The sequence below is a fragment of the Pseudocercospora fijiensis genome, assembly GCF_000340215.1.
Source record: "Pseudocercospora fijiensis CIRAD86 unplaced genomic scaffold MYCFIscaffold_19, whole genome shotgun sequence".
Lineage (NCBI taxonomy): Eukaryota > Fungi > Ascomycota > Dothideomycetes > Mycosphaerellales > Mycosphaerellaceae > Pseudocercospora > Pseudocercospora fijiensis.
The window spans coordinates 313,318-330,214 of record NW_006921550.1 but is presented as its reverse complement, the minus strand read 5'-3'; the positions used below and the strand labels follow the sequence as shown (position 1 = coordinate 330,214).

Below are 16,897 nucleotides of genomic sequence, written 5' to 3'. Positions count from 1 at the left end.
AGTTAAGGCCTAAAGGCTAGTTAGCTATATCGTCGATTGACAATGTTGTTAAGAATGTCGTTAATAGGTAATTCTAGGTCATTACCTGGAATTGCAGGTTCTTCTTTAATAGGCTCTCCGGCAGGCTCTTTAGTAGGAGGCACTTTAGTAGGCACTTCTGCGGGAACTGTGCCACTAGCGTTGTTATTGCTAGCGCTACTAGCGGCAGCACGGTTGTTGTTTCGTAACGAGCCGGCTATTGTAATAAGGGGTAGCACTAATAATGTATTATAGGCCCCTAAAATGCGGATGTAGCGGAATTAGTAGATATCGGCTTAGTGCGATTAATTTAGTATAATAGGCCGTATAGAAGGCCTTGCTTAATGATTAGTACGGTTGTTTAATAGAATAGTACGTATAGGTCCCGTTCTTCGGGCGCAATATAGTTAAATCGATAGTTTTCGTAGCTATACCGCTAAAAGCTTGAAATAAGGACTATCTAGCTACTGCCCTTAAAGGGTAGATCGAATACTGTATAAGAAGGGTATATTAGCAGGTAGATAGGGTAGTAGTGGGTATAGGTAGTATTCGATAAGGAACTAGGAGGAGAGGGAGGAAGGCAGGCAAGTTGGCCTACTGCCAAGCGCCAAGCCCTGCCTAAGGCACCGAGACCCTAGCTTCACTCGAGCCCGGTTACATACCAATCACGTGTAACCTCTTTGGTCCTAACAGACAACAACGGAGAACCGACTAAAGGCGGAGGAGCGTAGCTTATTAGGGCAGGTCCTCCTAGGGAAAGCGGCTGCCCCTAGACCTAAGTATAGTAGGCAATTGCTACTAAAGGTAGAAACTACTACTACTATCTCCTCGGGGTACTAATAGGATCGCCGATAAGGCGCTCGCGCGTCGGTAGGATATAGTGCGGAAGGGTAGTAAATCGAATAGGTACCGTCGTAACAAGTAGGAGTTAAATCGTAGTAATCGGTAGAAGATCGGTAGGACTTGTAGCTAATCGCGTCGATTCTCGTCGTAGCCGTAACGACCGGGGTCGATTCGGATAGAGGACTAGTAGTTAGTATAGAAGCTAACTAAGTGTTAAGCGAAGCTACTAAGTTGCTAGGCACATAGTTACAGTACGAAGGTATTATAACGGTTATACGGTATAAAAGTTAATAATTCTCTAAGGTACCGCGAGGCAAGCTATCTATATAATAGTCCTACTATTAGTAGCAATAGCGACCGTAGCGGTCGATAGTAACCGCTGCCTACTATCGTATATGCAATAGTATTATATCGTAATAGTCGATCTTACGGATAATAGGTTACTCCTCGATCTTTCTAACTCTTTAAGCGAGGCGAACCTTAACTATTGCACTTATAATAGCCTTTACCTATAGAAACTAGACGAACTAGGTTTTTTAAAAAGATAAGATAAGATTAATAATTAAAGGCTGCTAAACCTAACTAATTAGGGCTAGCGAAACTACGAATAATAATAGCCCTCGTAATAATAAGAACAACCCTTAGAGCGGACATTTCTAGGTCTTTTAAGAGTAGACGCAAAGAACTTAGTACGACATTACTTAGAATAGAGGCAGTACTACAATACCTCGTACGCCTACCTATTATAGTAGGGAAGACGCGCTCGTATTATAATTAGTCGAAGGCCCTTAATTCTTATAGATATATATTACTTTATAGTTTATTATATATAAGGATAGCGTAGTTAGAGTTGTATATTGTGTTATACTAGAGGTAAGGTTTGATATAGTTATATAATCGGTAGTTATACGTTTAATTTAGCGCGGACTAAGCGGCTTATTAAACCTGCTAAGTTAGTAGCAATAGAGGTTAAGATTAGAATAAAGACTAGCTACGAGGGCGTAGCCTTTAGAAGGGAAGCGTATATTAGGACTAAAGAGGTTATACGTAATTGGTATATAACTAGGCTCGAGTAAAGCTAGGGTCTTAATGCCTTAGGCAGGGCTTAGCGCTTAGTAATAGGCTAACTTGCCCGCCTTCCTCCCTCTTCTCCTAGCTCCTTATCGAATACTACCTATACCTACTACTACCCTATCTACCTGCTAACATACCCTTATTATAGATATAAAATAGGAAGCTAGTCTAGGAGGAAGATTAAGAAGTTAGGCTAGCGCTAGGTAGCCTAGGCTAATCCCTACCTAGGCTACTAAGGCTATAGCTTTACTTAAGCCGAAGATCGTATTTTAATAGTAGAATCTACGATAAAATTATAAAAATTAGCGATTTAGCTTTAGGCCTTTAGATAAAGGATTAAGTAGAGTAGTATATAATTAGTTATTTAGAAGTCGGTAAATAAACCCTAAATTATACTATTACGTGCAATTTAAACTAATTTACTACCGCGGAACGTAATCCTTAATATACAAAGGCCTAAACGGAGGTAGAGGTTAGTAATAGAACCGCGGCCGCTCGGTATATACTATAAAACCTCTTTATTATATTACTATCTTAAGAACGTACAAACATTCCGCTTTCCGGTAAAGATCGCGTTATTAGTAGAATAACGTAGCTTAGCTACTATAGCGATAAAACCATAGACGAAAATATACTAGCGGCACTCTTTACGAGTTGACAGATAAGACACCTGAAGTTGGGCGCGAGTTCTACGACTTTCTATCGTACCTCTCGCGGTCTATTCACTCCTGCAGGCTCTTCGCCAAACATGACTACACAGTCGAGACTCTCGACCAACACGAAGCTCCTGAACTTCTACCCTTTCATCGACATCGAGACCACATCGCCTTACCCACTCCTCTTCATCTCAGGTGATCAGGCACACTCCAGGAAATTCAGCGGAGATGCATATATATGCGCGGGCTCGCTACGATCGCGTCGACTGATCCCGTTCTCGAGGTTGACCAATTTCTTCACAACGAATCTAGGTTAGAGCCTTCCCATCATACTACACCACCTTTCAAACTGACTTGCCCAAAGTCCGAAGAGAAATTGAGACGGCGAAAGGCACGTAAGAGCTCGTACGACCAGTAGATCAAGCGGAGGTATAGATTCTACCTTCCCAAGGCCCAAGGCTCACACCTGAGGATCCACTGACATTACCAAACTGCAGCTTCCAGCCTGTTTCCAGAGCACAGTCCGGCAGAGCAGCTTCTGAACCAGAAAAGTTGCAAACAACCAGCGCCGATCTACCAGTCCCTCGTTTGAGAAATGTGAAGACCTGTTTATTATCCTCATCGACAAGCTCAAAATACCCATGAACCAGAACATCGTTCAACTGTCTCCGAACCTGCAACATCCTCCTCCAGAAAACAAGCACAGAATCTTCCCGCTTGAGCTGCTCTGCAACATTAATTTCAGAAGTGGAGGTATTGACACGCATCCAAGGCACGACTTCATCACCTGTGAAGCCGCCGTTACGACCAGAAGTCCACTGCATCGGCGTCCTCGAATGTTCTCGCGCCAAGTGCTGGAGAGACTCTCGAGCCTTTCGTATATCTTCAGGATTGTCGTGGCTCCTCTTCCTCACAGTTTCATAATAGTTGATAGACCCGATATCCTTATACTCCTCGATCGGCCAATCCTTGGGAATGTTGATCATCCCGATTTCCTGGCCTTGGTACACGAAGAGTGTGCCAGACAACGATGCGAACAGGATTGCAAGGAGTTTGGCCGAGCGTTCTCGCCATTCCCGTCCATCGTCACCGAAACGAGACACGCTTCTCGCGAGGTCGTGGTTTTCGATGAATGTCGTGGTCCAGCCATCCGTCTCTGACAAGAATGACTGCGTCAACAGGATAGCACGCTTAAGGTCGATAAGCTCGTACGCAAAAGGCTCGATGTCAAACCTCTCGGGCTTGCCACATCCGACTTCGCAGACATCAAATTGGAAAATCATGTTTAAACGTTTCTTACTCGCACCGACATATTCCATCACTTGCTCAATATTGCTTGTATGGGGACATTCCCCGACAGACATGGCACCATATCGATTCAAGATAGCGCCGATCTCTGAATGGTACTCTAGTATCCGCGGACCGTTGCAGACTACAGGTCCGAACTCCTGGTACTCGGCTTCAGGATCCGTGATGGGCGCGTCAGGAAATCCAGGTGGCTTGCTCATGATGTTTGCGCAGTCGATTCGAAATCCATCGATGCCCTTGTCGAGCCAGAAGATCATGGACTCCTCGTACACGACTTTCCTCAGTTCTGGATTCTCGAAATTCAGATCAGGCTGCTCGTGTGCAAAGAGGTGGAGATAGTACTCCTGCGTCTGCTCGTCCCAGGACCAAGCACTACCTTGGAAAGCCGAACGCCAATTATTAGGAGGCTTACGGGTTCCGTCCGCATCGTATTTGGCTGGCTGCCAAAAGTACCAATCTCGTTTGGGACTGTCTTTCGATGCCCTGGACTCTTTGAACCAAGCATGTTGATCTGAAGTATGATTGATCACCAGATCCAGGATGATTCGAAGCCCTCGAGAATGTGCTTCCTTGATCAAAATCTCCATGTCTTGAACCGTGCCGTACGGCGGGTAGACAGACTTGTAGTCGGAAACATCATAGCCCATATCGACTTGTGGCGACGCATACATTGGGCATATCCAGATCACATCTACACCAATCGATTGAATGTAGTCAAGGGATTGAATGATCCCAGGTATATCGCCGATGCCATCACTGTTGGAATCCTTGAAGCTTGCGGGATAGATCTGATACACCACGGCATCTTTCCACCATGGCTTGTCTGCGGTTGCCATGCTGTCCAAAAGTGCTAATAATGAGCATTTGCCACCTTGACTCGGACAATGGATTACAGAGTCGCACGTTTATCGTGAAGTGAAGATCGGCCTTTCGATGTTTCGGCGAGTTCTAGAACCAGGAAGATTCGCCGTAGTGAAGCTGTGGCTCCAGGCTCCTTCTGGCCAAGCACGTGTGCATTAGAATAGTACTGCCAGGTTCCCCGCAGGAGCATGGCTCTCACATGGAGTGACTTTTCTCGTCCAGGGCCTCTCTTCGGTATGTCTGTCTTCGAGCTTCACATCCACACCTGATTGGCCTAATACCATGCTGCGAGCGAGCACAATCTGAGGTTGCAACGTGCCTCTATCCTGGAAAAGTACAACCGCGCGAGTATTTTTGCCTGAACCAGCATCGCCGGCTCGAAACGGTGGCGGCACTGGGTCTACAGTATAGATGATAATAGAATCACGCCGCCAGAGTGTTTGGGGCTGCCGTTGTTTGTTATAATCGCCGGCGAGGTGGACACCCTGCTCATAACGTTACGACCAACATCTTGAGAGAGATTCTCCTTTGGAAATGTCGAGTCGGCACGCATCAACCACTGGTGCAGGCCAAGCAGGATCCGAACCTGAGGGCGCTGTGATGGCCGAGAACGTGTCCCGACTCGCACAGCTCACGCGAGTCGAGACGCTCATTCGAAACGATGCAAGCCAGGCCGCCGATGCCGAGGCCAAGATGTCCTTGATGGAAGGACTGAGGCTCTATCCCAAAGCAGTGGCGTGGTCTATGGCTATTTCGACCTGCATTGTGATGGAAGGCTTCGATCTCGTCCTCATCAACGGTCTCTATGCACAGCCTGCATTTGCTAAGCGCTTTGGTCACCTGGCCTCGGACGGTACATACCAGATCTCTGCCGCGTGGCAGTCAGGACTCTCGAACGGAGCGCTTGTCGGAGAGATCCTGGGCCTGATGGTGGTTGGCATTGTCGCGGAACGGATTGGCTATCGAAAGACCCTGGTTATCGCGCTCAGTATGATTACTTGCTTCATCTTTCTGCTTTTCTTCGCCAAAAGCCTGACGATGCTTCTGATTGGCGAGATACTCTGTGGTATTCCGTGGGGAGCCTTTGTAAGTGCGAAGACTACGGTCTGATTTGATAGACTTCGCTGACTTGACCTTCCACAGCAAACTCTGACGACTACTTACGCATCCGAGGTCTGCCCAGTCGCACTGCGAGCTTATTTGACGACCTATGTCAATCTTTGTTGGGTCATGGGCCAGTTCCTCTCCTCTGGGGTTCTCAAAGGAGTGGCTGATATGGAAGGCAAGAGTGCCTACAAGATTCCCTACGGCCTTCAATGGATCTGGCCAATTCCCCTAATGGTCGTTATGTTCCTTGCTCCAGAATCGCCCTGGTGGCTCGTCCGAAAGAACCGGAAGGAGGAAGCCAAGAGGAACTTATTGCGTCTTACGTCCAGCGGCAAGAACCCCGATTTTGACGCCGACAAGACCATTAATCTGATGGTATATACCACCGAGCTAGAAAGAGCGACGCAGGAAGGCGTTTCCTACTGGGACTGCTTCAAAGGCGTCAATTTACGGCGCACTGAGATCGCGACGATCGTGTGGGCGATCCAGATTACAGGTGGCGGATACATCATGGGTTACGCAGTTTACTTCTACGAGCAGGCCGGCATGAGCCCGTCGAACGCCTTCTCCATGAACTTAGGAGCCACCGCACTCGCTTTCGTCGGCACGGTATGTTCATGGTTCCTCATGGGCTGGTTTGGTCGCCGAACTCTGTACATCTGGGGCCAGATAGGCTGCATCCTTTGCCTGCTGCTGGCCGGCTTCATGGGCCTCGCGAGGGAGAGTAACCCGGACGTCAATTGGGGCATAGGCACAATGATCATGTTGTACACGTTTGTGTACGACCTGACTGTCGGACCCGTTTGCTATTGTCTTGTGGCAGAGATCTCCTCTACTCGACTGCGGAACAAGACTGTAGTTCTGGCCCGCAATCTATACAACATTTCAGGGATCGTGGCGAATGTGCTCTTCACCCATCAGCTGAACCCAGACGCGTGGGACTGGGGCACGAAAACCTGTTTCTTCTGGGCAGTCTCCGCAGTGATCTTTGCAGGCTGGACATGGTTCCGCCTTCCAGAGCCCAAAGATCGCACCTACGCCGAGCTTGATATGCTATTCGAAGCGAAGGTGCCGGCGCGCAAGTTCAAGACAACTAAAGTCGATGCTTTCGCAGCGGATGATGTGGAAACTGAAAAGAAGTCCGCGGACGAAAAGACTGAAGTCGTGTTCACAGAGAGCACCGAAGTGAAGGCCTGAAGTCCAGCTTAGGTGAAATGAGATGCGATCTCTCGCTAGCTAAGGATACATACATACCTGACACGTTGTCAAGCAGACATAGAATACCCAAATCAACAGTTGTGAACCTTGACCTCTGATGTGTCTACTGATAACCTTGGTCCCATATTGTACCGGATCTAGGCGTGCAATGTGTCAATCGAGGCGAATCTGTTGTTGCCTCGGGATCAGATTTATCGAAGGATGTCGTAGTCATGTATTAGCATTGATTTGCTCGGTATCACAAGTCAGTTCATCAACCAACCACATGATCAATATCAACCACTCCACCCCCTGCTCGGAAGCTTCGACAATGCTTGGCGCCATCCGACCACCTCCCTGTTTGTTGCTCCCCTTCGTCTTATCCTCAACATCCTCTAGTAGTCATGGGTTTCCCATCGTCATCACCTCAATGTTTCCCTATCAGCTCCAAATCTAGCACAGGCAGCTCACCGAGTTCGCAGCTCGATTGTTCGAGCCTTTGAGCAGCTCGACCAGGAGATTCATACACAACTTGATCATCTGCTATGCCTTCCTACCACGTCGACAACTCTGGCGCGAGAGACTGCGTGATCCTGCACTTCGCATTAGCCTGTCAGATCCGCAGGTCCGAAAATCTCCCTCGAGGCGATCGATTGCAACCCCACTTCTTCGCACATCTTCAAGATGGTCTCTGAAGCAGAGCGGATAATAAGAGCGTGCTCCGAGAGAGCAAGGTAGCACAATCTCTTGGTCGCCTCGAAGCTCTTTTGCCTCCCTCTCGCCTGGCGTCCAGAAAGATGTCCATCATCGAGAAATCAAATCCTCTCAATCTGCAGTATAACGTCTGCTTGGTCACAGCAGCTTCAAGCCCGCTGGGAGTGCGAGTATGTAAAAGCCTGCTGAAAGCTAATGCTCTGGTCCTGGGCATCGATAGCACGACTCGAGATTCTGCTTTGAACGCTGGACTTGGAACACACTTCCAATTTGAAGAGCTTGAAATTGAGGCAGGAGGCAGTGCAGGAAAGATTGTGTCTGCCGCAAAAGAGAAGTTTGGCCTCGAAAGGCTTGATGTGTTGGTCAATATAGTTGATGAGGCCAGGCACGATGTATCAGGACATAGCAAGTTGACCGAAGCGGTTTTAGAGGTTATGAAAGAACAGAGGAAGGGCTCCGTCATTCTTCTTGCTGAAGAGACGGAGCTTGAGTCGCCGTCTCCAGACTTGGTAGACTTGTTCTTGATCGATTTGTCTCAAGATACTGACTATCCGCAGATCACATTTGCCAAAGAGATCGCTTCTGAGCACCAGCAAAAGGGAATCAAGTGCAATCTCGTTTCCGGGCAAGGCAAGTAAAACACTAAGAGTATCCCTTCGATCTGATACTCATCAAATTGCTTCACAGCCACCGGAGGAAGTGATATGAAATCCAAAACGGCATTCGATGCCGCAAAGCTACAGATGCACGAGCTACGACAGTCTAAAGAACCTTCCTCCAAGCTTCACGAAATCAGTCTTTTGGCTTTGTTTTTGGCGGGCGAGATGAGCGATGGTATCGGCGGCAAGATCGTATACCTGGACGGGTCGTGTTCGTCTCTGTGAAATGGGAAAGACTTCTAGCGTTTCAGACCTCCCGCGGCTTGCACTCTTCTGTCTGCGCCACTGAAATATTCCACTCTGAGCTCGCAGAATGTGCAATTTCTGGTGAAGAACCGATTGGACACTGACCGTAATCCTCACTTGAAGTATGTAGTGTGTGTGGTATCACGTGCATGATGCCTGAGGCTGAAACTGCGCACTTCATCTTTCGGGCTTCCTGTAGATTAGCCCTCTTCTAAATACATTACAGTTTACATCAAGTGGTTATAAGCCCCCTGCGTTTCCAACGCGTACAACACGTTTACTACGTATTCTAATAGTCACTCCGACTGCTGCGTAGCTAGTACTCGTTACTAAAAATTGCGCCGATACTATTATCGTCGCTGCTACCCTTGCCGCCCTTCGAGTGTTCTAGCAGGTGCTAGTCCGACTCGAGTCGGTTATATAACAACAGTGTCGGCTGTCCGCTATATAACATAGGCGCGCCTATTAGCGGCCTCTTAAGACAAGTTTATAGTCTCTTTCTATATTATCGCCGTCGCTATCTGTAATAGCTCCCCCTATAACCTCTAACGCTTATATAAGCAACATCCCTAAGCTAAAGAATAAGGAGAATTATCTATTATAGTTATATGCCGCTAAGGGTGCCCTTAAAGGCATATAGGTATAGCGCTATATCTAAGGGACCCGCCTAAAGCCTAATATTAAGTTGTCTTCTAAAACTTAGTTAGAGTTTGAAGACCGACAAGATAAATAGGAAGCAAAAGATCAATTAGCGCGTACGTGGATCTTTGCTAACTATGTCGCCGAGGTTTAGTAGTCGTTGCTTAGTCTCGCTATATCGTAGGAAGTATAGACTTACCTATATAAGAAATATACTAGTAAAGGTAGGTCTACTAAATTCATACTCTACTAGGAATATATTACCCTTCGGTATAATAGCAAGGACATTAAGAAGTTCTGTAATAAGTATAAGAAGAAGCTTAGTACCTTAAAGGATACTAAATTAGCTATTAGCTAATACTAGGCTGTCTATATATTTATTATATAGATCGCACTATTCTACGAGGCATTCGTATAGATGCGCCGTAAGCAGATACGCGCCTTAGAATACACTATTAACGATAACACACTTAATAACATTATTAGCGCGTTGCTTAATAAGAATGTAGCTTAGTTAAACTAGGCCTAATATAACGGCTTCTTTAGTCTTTAGCGCTAACTATAATAGCAAGGTAGCAATAGTAATAACAACGGTCGAGGTAACTCGAACCGTAGCGGTCGTAGTAGCCGCGGAAACAACAACAATAGTCGTAGTCGTAGTAGAAACAACTAGAATAGTCAAAATCGCGAGAAGTGCTTATACTATTAAGGCACTTACCCTTCTAACCGCTACTACACTAAATACCCTTATCTAAAGGAGGAAGACCGACTACGTCGTAAACAGCAGAAGGCTAAGAAGAAGGGGGTGTAGTAACAGCAGTAGCGTAGACTAACTGCTTAGCAACAGTAGTAACCGCTATCTAGTTAGAATAGCGCTTAGGGGCTATATGCGGCTAATGCTACCCCGGGGGTGTTATTAGACCTAAGCTACAATTACGCCTTTACTGCAAACACTATAGTTACTGTTAGCGACTAGGTTTCTACGGCTCTTACTGCTAGCACTCGTACTACTAATTAGGTTATCGACTTAGGTACTAGTATATACATAGTTAACGACCCTTTATTACTTATTAAATATAAAGGCTATTACATTCCTATTCGGTTTAGTAGCAACACGAAGCACGCTACGATAGTTAGCATAGCTTAGACAGAGGTTGTTAATAAGCGTAGTATAAGCAATATGAAGTTGTCTAATACACTATATATGCCTAGTCTAGTAGCTAACCTTCTGTCTACTAAGAAGCTTGCCGATAAGGGCTGTTTCTATCGGAATGACAAGCGAGTGCTATTTACTATTGTTAACGGCTCTAAGGTTACTATTACTTAAACATACCGGAAGAATAGTCTCCCCTATCTGTATATACCAACCTCTAGACCGGATAGCTAAGTTGTTGCGCTTCTGTCGAAGAAGGGGGTACTAACAGGTACGATAGAAGAGTAGCATCTACAATATAGCTATATCTATTACCGCAAGCTGTTACGAATAGAAGCTAAGAGTCAGATTGTTATTACTAGAAACAAGACCGACTTCCGAAACTGTATCGCTTGTCGTATAGCAATGTTATATAAGGAATACAACCGACTACTACGAGTGCGACCGTCTACTATTTACTATATTGTCTATATAGATATAGTTACTATTACTAACCCTAGTCTACTATAAGAACGCTACTTTACGTTGTTTACATGCGCTAAGTTAGCCTATCGATACGAATATGCTAGCTTACTAAAGTTAGGGGCTGTAGTAGCTATTAAGGATTATCGTATATACGTCCGTATATAGACTAGCTATTCGATCCCGATCTACTACCTCGATAGAGGGGGTAAATACGGCGGAAATCAGCTATTAAGCTAGGCTCGTAATTAGGGCATTATACTGTAGGTTATAGCACCTTATTCTTCTACTTAGAATAGCCTAGCTAAGGTTAGCAACTATATCGTATATACGACTGCTCGGAAGATAATGCTCTATACGAATTTGCTAAAGGCCCTATAGCCGTATACAGTTACTACTGCTACACAGGTCCTTAATATTACTCCTAGAAACTTAGAAGGTCTTAGCCCCTATGCTATTGTAGCTAGGGAGCTTAATTAGTCTCGGAAGTAGCTACGCCTTTAACACCTTCGAGCCTATAGCTATACTGCTATTGTCTACGACTATAGTATAGCTCGTAGTAAGAAGTTTGACGCTCGTAGACGGCTTAGCAAACTAGTTAGTTATGCGAAGGACTTAGTAGACTCTAGCAAATATATAATCTACTTATCTAACGAACACAAGGTTATTGCCTCGAAGGATGTCTAGTTTATTAAGTTAGGGGACGACAAGTTGTCGCTTCTAGAGGGCATAGACCTATACGCCAATCCTAATAACCTAGATAAGAACGAGTTTGTTATACTCGAGTCCGTTATACCGGCTCTATTTAATTCTACAAGTAACGAGGCACCGTTACTATAGGAAGCCGCTAGTATAGTCTAGTAACTTCTAGCCTAATAAGAAGATGCTCTAGAAGAACTAGCTTAGGAGGTAGCTAATAAAGTCGCTAATCCATTGCCGCTCGAGGATAACCTGCCGGCTATTCAACCTCTATTAAGTAATAAGGATAGTTTCTAATCCGCTAAGGAACAGCCTATATATAATCCTTACGCTAAGAAGGGCGAGCTAGGCTAGTTGCCTAAGTTTAAGCGACCTGCTAAGGCTGTTAGTAATCGTTCTACGCGCAAGACCCGGAGCAATAAGTTAGCTCGTAACCTCTTGCGTAGGTACCTAGCTAATACCGGTGTTTAACGCAAGTCGCGCCGTAGCCTAGCTAATATGCTAATAGCCTATATAAAGGGCTTTATAGCTTCCTGTTACATTGCTAAACAGTCTAATAGAGACACTATTCCTATTCCGAAGAGCTATAAGGAGGCGACTTAGTCGCTATACTAGCTATAATAGAAGGAGGCCTATAAGGCTAAATACAAGTTACTAATCGACAACTATATATAGGTGCATGTATCTCGGTTAGAGGTGCTAGAAGGCAGGAAGGTTATTCGTAGTCGATAGGTCTTTACTATTAAGCGTAACGCTAATAGCAAGGTAAGCCGGTTTAAGGCTCGATAGGTCGTCCGTAGCTTTATATAGGTCGAAGGATAGGATTATAATAAGACCTATGCGGCTGTTACTAAGCCCTGCACGCTTCGAGCCCTATTTAGCCTAATTGCTTATTACGACTTAGAGGCTAAGTAATACGATATTCTAACAGCCTTCCTTAATGCCCTAATTAGCGATAAGTATAAGATCTACGTTAAGCAGCTATACGGTTTTAAGGACCGTAGTAGCAAGGGCATAGTTTGCCTATTACTAAAGGCACTATATAGTCTAAAGCAGTTACTAATGCTATAGTATAAAGAGCTTCGGAAGTACTTAAAGAGCCTAGACTTTGTACTAATAATAGCTAATATATATGTGTTTAAACACGTTGTTAGCGGCTCTATTATTGTTATCTATATCGACGATATAATTATTATCGCCTATACTCTATTAGTACTAGAGGCAGTAGCTTAGTTGCTAAAGGACCGTTTTAGTATGCGAGAGCTAGGCGACCTGCACTACTATCCTAGTATGCGGATTATTCGTAACCGCGATTAGCGTACTATTTACGTCGTTTAAGATGCCTATTTAAATAGGCTTAGTAAGAAGTATAGCATATAGGGCCGAGTGGCCCCTACTACACTAATAGCACCTCGATACGTTAAGACATCGATTTAGCGTGCACCTAAGGGCTATACTGCTAGCGCTGCCTTCAAGACTTAGTATTAGGAAGGTGTTAGTAAAGCGCTGTAGCTAGCTATAATTACACGACCTAATGCTTGCTACACTATAGGCCTATTATTACGATACATTTCTAACCCGACTAAGGAACACTATACCGCGCTTCTTTAGCTTATTAAGTACCTAGTTAGCACTCTAAGCCGTAGTCTGTGTTTCCGAGGCATATAGAGCGATAAGCTCAACTTTACTAGATATTGTAACGCTTCCTAGGCAGATAATCCGGTTACTCGTCGCTCTATAGGAGGTTTCTACTTTACACTCGCTAGTAGACTATTGCTATACAAGTCGGGCCGCTAGACCTTAGTTACTCTATCGTCTATAGAGGCTAAGTATATTTAGTTAACAACTAGCGCTAAGGAAGCCGTTGCTTTAGCTCGGTTGCTATAAGAGATTAGTTGTAAGGGCACTATTAAGCCTGTTACGCTATACGAGGATAATTAGTCCGCTATTACTATTACTTAGTCGACGAGTGTTAATAGCTGCACTAAATATATAGATGCTCGAGTGCACTACATCCGTAAGAAGATCGCTAACGGTACTGTAACCGTTACCTAGATTAGCACTTACGATCAGATTGCTAATAGCTTTACTAAGCCGCTTAATAAGCTTAAGTACGCTCGCTTCGTTAAACAGTTAAACTTAGTAGATTATAAGGCTACTATTAAGAGCGCCGCTTAGCCTACTACTAAGTACTAAATAGATAGAAGATATAGGTTTATTGTCTAGTTTAACTGCTTGTGTTTGTTTGATTGCTCTATTATAATAGCCTAAAAGTAGTCTAGTTGTTTCTATACCTAATACCCCTTTGTTTGCTTTACTAGTTTGTTTGTTTAGCTATATATACGCGATAAGGGGGTGACTTAAAGTGTGTAGTGTGTGTAGTATTACGTGCATAATGCCTAAGGCTGAAACTACGCACTTCATCTTTCGGGCTTCCTATAGATTAGCCCTCTTCTAAATACATTACAGTTTATATTAAGTTCCTTATTAAAACAAAGAATCTTACGGCCTAATTACTAAAATTTAGCAAATTCCTAGTGCGCTATTCTATCGTTCTGCTATTACGATCTGTATAGCATGTTTAGACCTATGCGACTTGTACAGTATATAGCGTCCCGGATCCTAGACCTACGCTCTCAACTCCTATTATAAGACTTTAATAGGCAGAAGTAGGGTACCTCGAGAGTACGATAGCCCGTCGAGAATTAGCACTGTTTAACAACTTAGGACAACATGCTCTATATTATCTAAGTCGCTATGCTGTTCGCGAGCTTAACCTATAGCTAAGCTATAAAAGTAACCGTTTATTAACCTGCGGAGATTATAACATCGTACTAGATCTCGTTTACGATAACAGATCCGAACCCGAAGGGTCCGCTAAAGCTACCTCTATTTAGGCGCCCCGCTTTGTAGGCTTGCATAGACCTTCTACCTAAATTTAGCACCTTCTACCTTCTACTCTGTCTCTACGTCCTTATATTATCTGTACTAATATATATCTAGTTAGCGGTCTATGCTAAGCCTATAGCGAAGCGCCTAAAAGAAAACCGTGCGGCTCCTATATAACCGTCCGGTATACAAACGAGAATTCGAATTTATAGAAGCACAACTATATATTAGATAGACAAACCTAAAAAAGCTGTTCTGCGCAATAATACGATCTTTTAAAATAGCTATACAAAGTATACGTTAAAATGTCAAATTAAAGCTATAGATACGATCTTCTAAGACAGGTCTTCCGGTGACTGCGTTTGTTCTATAGTACCCTCCTTTATATTACTTATATATAAACGGTATATAAAACGCTAAGTAAATTACAAGCGGACCCTTAGATTAACCGCCGCTCGTACCTCCGACTCTTAGAATACCTATATTCTTGACCCTTTGCCTTTATCTTGCTACCGAGGGCTACAGCTAGCCGCCTAGCAATCTAGATAGCTGCAGTCGAGTCGGCTTAGTAGAATAGCGAAAACTTAACGCGCTAACGTCGTATAGACTTGTTTGATAGGTAGAATGAAGCGCAATTAGTAGGGCTACAACCTCCGCTATTTAGAATGTCTTGTATACGTTGTAGTGTTATATTGGTGTTTGGCAGGCTGGTTTCGTACGGGTTTATGTCAGGCTCGTAGGCGAAGAATTGGGTGGCTTCCGAACTTACCGACAATCTATCACGTGCACTCGGTCGCAATATAATCCCCATTCACCTTTACGCAACTCAATTCTTCATGCCTACGAGCCTGAATGGAGGTAGCGCTAAAGCAGCTTTCTGGCCAAGCTATGCCAGCGGTGGAAATGTAGTACTCCTGTTGGTGATCTTGTCAGCTTCAGCATATTGATAGCGAATGAGTCGGCAATTGATATCGAATTTTATTCTCGAAAAATCGTTTCAGAAGATACCCAGATTTTGACATGCCAATACATTTCAGGTGAGAGTGCTGATATCTTTCATCACGTCGTTGACTCCCGCAGATCGACCACGAATTCTTTCTGCCCTTCTATACGAACTGGTATTGGGGGTAGATTGAAAGGCCCTTCAAGATTCCCAGTGGTCCCGAATGTCCAGCGCTTGAAGTGCAAGTCGTCATTCACGTGAATATGGTGTGTCTGACCTAGTCCAAGTAGGCCCTCCGCACGCCGGGTATGCCACCACTTGTGCAGGCCCAACAAGAGCAAGCTGTCCGTCATGTCCACCTCCTGCCCAGGCATAAAAGTTTCGAGCCGATCAAGTCCGCGGTAGACATAAGAGCCAATCTCATCGATAGAACTCGCAAAGGCCGGATCTGTCGACCAGGTCTGTGCTCTTTGTTCTCTGCTAAGCCACTCGTCCGCCACAATGCCTGTGAGAGCAGCCTTCGGATCGTCAAGAATGAGAGCCTCCTCGAAGAAATCATGGCAAATCTTGTGAATGGTCACCGGCCGATGGCCGACCAATGCCAGTGTCATTCTGACGTGTGGTGGGGGTGCCACGTAGTCGACGGTCTCGTCGTACGTCCTGGAATATGATATACTGAATGTCATCTTGAAGTAGTGTCCCTCCATAGCAGACAGCTCAGCGCGTGGTGCACATATGCTCCACATCGTGTGAAGCTCGTCCGTGACAAGGGGCCAGTGTTGCAAATGATTGACTGCGAATCGCCACACCTCCAGATCTTGACAATCGTAACGGTTCAGGGCCACGGGATTGCTGTACACCATATGCGGCCCTCTCTTAACGGCTTCTGCGTCTAGGTACATGAAGACATCCCTAAAGCGCCTCTCCGGCAAGCTCGCATAATCTGTCACGCATGGAGGCACCAGGATATTGTGTATATGGACCAAAAGTTCTTCTGGAAGCGGCAACGCAATCTTGTTCAAGATCAGCTGAACAGCTTTTGCTCTTGCACGAGAACGTGCTGGGCTCCTTTGACGTGCTTCGGCGGTGTAGTGGCGGTATGCAGATCCGATATCAGGTAGATCGTATATGATGTCCAGAGCCCAAGGCACGTTACGTAACCTGCCCCGATTCAAGCAGGAGAAATAACCTTGCGGAACAAAAGACATGCCGCGTGCACTGAGGTAGAGGGTGAAGGCGAAAGTGGGTCGTGCTTTACTGTTACGAGTGTCCCAAACGCTTGTCACGAGCCATCCGGTCGTGTCTTCATACTGGGCTCGCTTGTAATATGGAAATTCGCTCGCTTCCTTCCATAGATCACACGTATCAAATTCAAGGGGATGGACCTCGTCGTCTTGATCCACCTCCATCTCCGAGAGGTTGTCTTCCA

The 16,897-nt window shown here is 45.1% G+C and overlaps 2 protein-coding genes across 2 annotated transcripts; one reads left to right on the top strand and one right to left on the bottom strand.

Moving 5' to 3' along the window:
* Window positions 1–3,010: 3,010 nt before the first annotated feature.
* Window positions 3,011–4,735, bottom strand: MYCFIDRAFT_46853 (glycoside hydrolase family 13 protein; the record flags this gene model as incomplete). The annotated part of the gene is made up of 1 exon (XM_007934284.1): window positions 3,011–4,735. The coding sequence occupies one exon, from the start codon at window positions 4,733–4,735 to the stop codon at window positions 3,011–3,013; it is 1,725 nt and encodes a 574-aa protein (XP_007932475.1).
* A 625-nt stretch (window positions 4,736–5,360) lies between these two features.
* Window positions 5,361–7,064, top strand: MYCFIDRAFT_65758 (uncharacterized protein; the record flags this gene model as incomplete). The annotated part of the gene is made up of 2 exons (XM_007934303.1): window positions 5,361–5,846; window positions 5,904–7,064. 2 exons carry the CDS (start codon window positions 5,361–5,363, stop codon window positions 7,062–7,064), a joined length of 1,647 nt encoding a protein of 548 aa, XP_007932494.1.
* Between the last annotated feature and the right edge of the window lie 9,833 nt (window positions 7,065–16,897).